This window comes from Gorilla gorilla, chromosome 12, assembly GCF_029281585.2.
Source record: "Gorilla gorilla gorilla isolate KB3781 chromosome 12, NHGRI_mGorGor1-v2.1_pri, whole genome shotgun sequence".
NCBI classification, from domain to species: Eukaryota; Metazoa; Chordata; class Mammalia; order Primates; family Hominidae; genus Gorilla; species Gorilla gorilla.
Window position 1 is genome coordinate 53,984,194 of NC_073236.2, and position 6,491 is coordinate 53,990,684.

At 43.3% G+C, this 6,491-nt stretch overlaps 1 protein-coding gene across 5 annotated transcripts in view; it reads left to right on the forward strand.

Annotated features, from left to right (window-relative positions):
- ST3GAL5 (ST3 beta-galactoside alpha-2,3-sialyltransferase 5) overlaps window positions 1-5,469 on the forward strand; it is a 49,904-nt gene extending 44,435 nt beyond the window's left edge. For 4 of the 5 annotated variants that reach the window (XM_004029558.5, XM_055378188.2, XM_063695733.1 and 1 more), the window contains 2 exons: window positions 68-226; window positions 4,224-5,469. In XM_004029558.5, coding sequence (XP_004029607.1) covers window positions 68-226; window positions 4,224-4,472 — 408 coding nt within the window. In that variant the 3' untranslated portion in view covers window positions 4,473-5,469. The remainder of the gene's footprint in view (window positions 1-67; window positions 227-4,223) is intronic. The other variant, XM_055378189.2, reaches the window with a different exon arrangement.
- Window positions 5,470-6,491: the final 1,022 nt, after the last annotated feature.

Consider the following 6,491-nt stretch of genomic DNA (forward strand, 5'->3'; position numbering starts at 1 on the left):
ATGAGTGGGAATGCTTTCTCCCCTCCCCTAGAAGGATGACTAACAACTGCTTGCTTGCTTTCCTTAGCCATTCTGGGTTCGACTCTTCTTTTGGAAGCAGGTGGCAGAAAAAATCCCACTGCAGCCAAAACATTTCAGGATTTTGAATCCAGTTATCATCAAAGAGACTGCCTTTGACATCCTTCAGTACTCAGAGCCTCAGTCAAGGTTCTGGGGCCGAGATAAGGTATTTTTATTGCTACTCAAAGTTAATCATTCCCTGTTTGAGGGGAGATGTGTACAAATTTCACTTTGGCTCAACTGTATACACAGAAGCATCTCCAGTGGAGAAACCCAGTCTGTGATTAGATGCTCCATGTGTGTTTACCACTCTGCACTTGGCTGCAGGGCTCCTCATTGTTTAATTGGCCTTTTCTCCAGTGACTCTTCTCTTTAGTGTAGGCAGCACATTAACACTTGAATCACTGAGATACTATTTAAGGTATTCTTACTCCAGGACTCCATATAACTGCAGGACACTGAAAGGCACTTTCATGATCTGAAAAGTTATTTACATTTTATTTTTTAATTTTTAAAAACTTTAAAAAATTTTGTACCCCAGAGAAAAGTCATATTTACATTTTGACTCTGTGGGCCATTCAGGTGAGTATTGATTTTTATCATCACTTTGTAGGTGATAGTTATAAAAGTTAATCCTCAAGAACAGTGTTTTTCAGTTAATGCCTGGGTCTCATCTCAGACATTCTAATTGTTTTGTGTTTTAAGATTTTCTAAATTCCCTGGACGATTTTTATTTTGCAGCCTAATTTGGGAACTTTGTGCTCTAGGCTGTTTATTGCAGTAGAGATTCTTTACCTGCAATTAGCAAGTGCTGCCACCAGGGGCGTGGGGGTGTGCATGCCTTTATTACTTGTGGCTTCTTGATCTGAATGACTTGACTTGTGTCTTTAAAACTTAAGACCTGTGTGGAAATTATCACATGTACAATGAGAATAAACACTCTCAGAATACAAAGAGTTCTTACTAAATCAAAGAGAAAAAGATGAACCAATAGAAAATGGGCAAAAAATAGGAATAGACATTTCACAAAAGAAGAATTAAAATAGCCAAAGAATACATGTAAAAATGTTCAACTTTACCAATAATCAAATAAAAGCAAATTAGAGCCACAATAGTATTTTTGCCCATTTTCTTAGCAAAGACTTAAAAGTTTGATAATGCCCTTGTTTGGCAGGAATGTAGGTAGAATGATCAGCTGGCACTTTTTCTGGAGGATATTTTGGCAATATTAAACCATTTTAAATATGAATCATCTCTGACCCACCAATTTTACACTAAAAACATTATTACAAGGAAATTAGAGAAATTTGCAAAGATGGATATTCTAGGATGTACACTATAGCATTAACAGCAGAGGACTAAAAACAGCCTAAATGTTCATTATTATGGGATTGTTTAAACAAATTATGATAAAGTCAATGCAGTATTGTCTGTTAAGGATGAATAAGATAGGAAAACACCTCCATAGTATATTAAGTGAGAAAATAAAGATACAAAACACTAGGCTGGGCGCGGTTGCAGACGCCTGTAATCCCAGCACTTTGGGAGGCTGAGGCGGGCAGATCACCTGAGGTCAGGAGTTCGAGACCAGCCTAACCAACATGGAGAAACCCTGTCTCTACTAAAAATAAAATTAGCCAGGCATGGTGGCACATGCCTGTAATCTCAGCTACTTGGGAGGCTGAGGCAGGAGAATCGCTTGAACCTGGGAGGCGGAGGTTGCAATGAGCCGAGATCGCCCCATTGCACTCCAGCCTGGGCAACAAGAGTGAAATTCCATCTTAAAAAAAAAAAAAAAAAGATACAGAACACTTTAACAATAAAAGTATGTGTTTAGTATAAAAGCTTGGAAATAGACACCAGCCTGTGAAGAATGCCCTTCTTCAGAGGGGAAGTCTGTAGAAGACTTCTACTTTCTGCTTTATAATCTGTTAGTTGAACTGAATATTTTCCTATTTTTATAATTGATAAAATGGCATTTTTCTTTTGGATAAAAACAGTAACTTAAAAGAGGACTTCTGATCTAAAGTTGCAGTATCAGAAACTTCCTCATGTATATGTCCTTCCAGCAGATGAAGAAGCCTGTTGAGCAGTAGGAGATGTGATCTCAAAGGGCATGCTATAGAGATGACATGCTTTGGGGAGTTTTTCATCGGTTTTTTAGTTCTCTCCATATATCACCCCAATGGACAGTTGATTTCACACACTCCTTCCACAAACATTGAATGTTCCCTGTGTGACAAGATGGTCACTGGGGGTACATGGTTGGAGAAGACAGAACAACGCCTAGAGCCCTGGCTAAACAGGAGGAAAGTGTCCTTTGTGTTACTTTCTCTTGGTTTCTATTTCCAAGCATGCAGAATGGCTGTTGAGTTCCTTTTTAACAGGTGAGGTTGGCTTTAAGAGGTAGATGCATCAAGGAGCAGGAAGCAGATTTTAACAAATGATGGCTTCAGTAGATGTTCCCTAATCCCACCTGAATCTGTGAACTCTGGAGGGTCCACTGTTGTTCCACTTTACAAAAAAGAAGAGTTATATTTATGGCAGCCACAAGCTCAACTAAGATGAATGAAAAGGGAGGCACATTTTTACATGAAAAACTATACAAAAGGATCTAATAGTAAGAGTATGAGTAGATTGGTGGCAGCCTTCGAGGAGGCCTAGTGAGCTGCAGGGCTTCTGTATTCCTCCCTGTCCTGTGTACTGTTTTTACCCAAGACTGGCATGGAGATCCAGAAAGCACGATGCCAGATTTGCACATTCCAGGAGGCAAGACAAGATGCCAGACATGAGGAAGGAGTGGGGACACCATCAGAATCTAGAAAGGTTTAGACAATGGAGATTCTAGGCCAAGGTCAGTAGGATACATTTTTAAAGGAGCAGATGTGGAAATATTTAATTCAGGACTAAAAATGTACTTGAGGCTGGGCATGGTGGCCCATGGCTGTAATCCCAACACTTTGGGAAGCCAAGACGGGAGGATTGCTTGAGCCCAGGAGTTCGAGACCAGCCTGGGCAACATGGTGAAACCCTATTTCTACAAAAAAATACAAAAAGTAGCTGGGCATGGTGGCACATGCCTGTAGTCCCAGCTACTCAGGAAGCTGAGATGGGAGGATCACTTGAGCCTGTGAAGGTCAAGGCTGCAGTGAGCCGTGATCACGCCACTGTACCCCAACCTGGGCAACAGAGTGAGACCGACGCTGTCTCAAAAAAAAAACAAAATTTACTTGCCCAAACAGATGGTGGGAAGAAACTGGCTTAGCAGCTCTACATAGGGAAATGGCCTGGAAGTGCTATTTGTCAGCAAAGCCAATGGGGCCCTTAAGTGGGTTGTAGCTGCTGGTGTGTGAATGCAGTCTTCTGCAGTGAGAACTGAGAATCCTCTGTTCTCAGGAAGGGATGGGCTCCAGAAACTGTGCCCTGGGAAGGACCGTGGAAGGTCCTGTGGCCACCTGTCCCAGAGCAGACCTCATAGACATTTGTCATTGAGAGAGGAAGTAGGCTTTTTTTTTTTTTTTTTTTTAATGATTCTGGGCATCACATATAGGAAGGACCAGTGGGGTAGACATTTTAGAAGGAATACCTTTTTTTTTTTTTTTTTTTTTGGAGACAGAGTCTTGCTCTGTCGCCAGGCTGGAGTGCAGTGGCTCGATCTCGGCTCACTGCAACCTCCGCCTCCCAGGTTCAAGTGATTGTCCTGCCTCAGCCTCCTGAGTAGCTGGGACTACAGGCGTGTGCCACCACACCCGGCTAAATTTTGTATTTTTAGTAGAGACTGGGTTTCACCATATTGGCCAGGCTGGTCTCAAACTCTTGACCTCGTGATCCGCCCACCTCGGCCTCCCAAAGTGCTGGGATTACAGGCGTGAGCCACCACGCCCGGCCTGGAAGGGGAATACCTTTTAACTTGGTGTAAGAATTGTCAGGCTGCCCCTTGAAAGTGTGTGAACATCACAGACCATGTTTTAGAGCCTAGATTCCTGACTTAAATGGAGAGTTGGACTCTAAAGTTCATGATGTATAAAATTATGTGATGTATGAAATTGCAGCCCCCAGTGTATGTAGCTTTCATGACTCTGCATAGCATGTGTAATACCAGCAAAATGGTGACTTGTGCCAAAATTTTTTTTTACTTTTTGGTCTTCTTTTCCCTTTCTCAGAACGTCCCCACAATCGGTGTCATTGCCGTTGTCTTAGCCACACATCTGTGCGATGAAGTCAGTTTGGCGGGTTTTGGATATGACCTCAATCAACCCAGAACACCTTTGCACTACTTCGACAATCAGTGCATGGCTGCTATGAACTTTCAGACCATGCATAATGTGACAACGGAAACCAAGTTCCTCTTAAAGCTGGTCAAAGAGGGAGTGGTGAAAGATCTCAGCGGAGGCATTCATTGTGAATTTTGAACACAGAAAACCTCAGTTGAAAATGCAACTCTAACTCTGAGAGCTGTTTTTGACAGCCTTCTTGATGTATTTCTCCATCCTGCAGATACTTTGAAGTGCAGCTGATGTTTTTTAACTTTTAATTTAAAAACACAAAAAAAATTTTAGCTCTTCCCACTTTTTTTTTCCTATTTATTTGAGGTCAGTGTTTGTTTTTGCACACGATTTTGTAAATGAAACTTAAGAATTGAATTGGAAAGACTTCTCAAAGAGAATTGTACGTAACGATGTTGTGTTGATTTTTAAGAAAGTAATTTAATTTGTAAAACTTCTGTTCGTTTACACTGCACATTGAATACAGGTAACTAATTGGAAGGAGAGGGGAGGTCACTCTTTTGATGGTGGCCCTGAACCTCATTCTGGTTCCCTGCTGCGCTGCTTGGTGTGACCCACGGAGGATCCACTCCCAGGATGACGTGCTCCGTAGCTATGCTGCTGATACAGGGTCTGCGATGCAGTGGTGTGAGGCCTGGGCTGGTCGGAGAAGGTCACAACCCTTCTCTGTTGGTCTGCCTTCTGCTGAAAGACTTGAGAACCAACCAGGGAAGCTGTCCTGGAGGTCCCTGGTCGGGGAGGGACATAGAATCTGTGACCTCTGACAACTGTGAAGCCACCCTGGGCTGCAGAAACCACAGTCTTCCCAGCAATTATTACAATTCTTGAATTCCTTGGGGATTTTTTACTGCCCTTTCAAAGCACTTAAGTGTTAGATCTAACGTGTTCCAGTGTCTGTCTGAGGTGACTTAAAAAATCAGAACAAAACTTCTATTATCCAGAGTCATGGGAGTGTACACCCTTTCCAGGAATAATGTTTTGGGAAACACTGAAATGAAATCTTCCCAGTATTATAAATTGTGTATTTAAAAAAAAAGAAACTTTTCTGAATGCCTACCTGGCAGTGTATACCAGGCAGTGTGCCAGTTTAAAAAGATGAAAAAGAATAAAAACTTTTGAGGAACTCTCGTAGTCTGGTTAATTTGGGTGCTTATGTCTATGAATCTACCCAAAACCTCCTTCTTGGATGCTGCTGCTAGGTGGAGACCTCTCTGTGGATGCCAGTAGTGAGGGACAGAGAATTAAGGCGCCTGGTCCTGCAAGCTGCTTGAGTCCAGACAACTGTGAACCCTTCTGGAGAGATGCTGGGTGTCAATGGCTTCCTCCCCAAAGACAGGCTGCCCCTAGCTTCTGTCTCTTAATGGCTCTAGCCTCTGATATCAGAAGATCTGCTACTCTGTTCCCAGCCTGCCCCAGACTCGGCTGCCGCCATCACTGTTCTCCACTCTGTGGCTGCTCTTGTCACTAATGCTACCTCCCTCCACTTTCCCTTCCTGCAACTGCTTGTGCAGCCCCAGTGCAGCCTTGGCCCCTAGCCCATTCGAACGTCTTCCCATCTCCCTCCTCCTCACCATATGCAGGGCCAGGAGTCAGGTCATAGCATTCAAAGCAGAGTCCCTTCAGTCTCCAGGGGTCTGGGATCCAGCTCAGAGTGGCCAGGAGAGCAAAAGTCATATTTCTCTGGTTTTGTGTCTTTACAAATAATTTTGTATGAACTTTATTTCCTACTCTATAAGCTACTGCTTGTTTAGGAGAAAATGTTTTAAGATTATCACCCATCAAATGAGTTTAGAAAATTGAGACTCTGGAAGATGGTCCACAGCTCCCTTGTGGCTCAGGTGATGCTGGGCTTACACCACACAGCTCCACCCCTACATCCCTTAGGGGGTTATTGGAGAAGCCGGAACTTCCTCAGACAACGTTCTTAATGCTACAAGCGCCTCCTTGCTGGTATGAGGAGACTTGCCTACCTGCTTCTCAAGGCTGCTAGGATGTGTGGTGCTGAAAGCTTCCACTTGGTCAGCTTGCAGCAACTCTCAGGCCCGCTCCCATCCCCATCCCTCCTCCCTGTAAGGCCCTTCTTGCATCCTTAGGTTGCTTTGCTCATGTCTCTCAACTTTTCCTTACTCAGGTGGTAAGTAGATA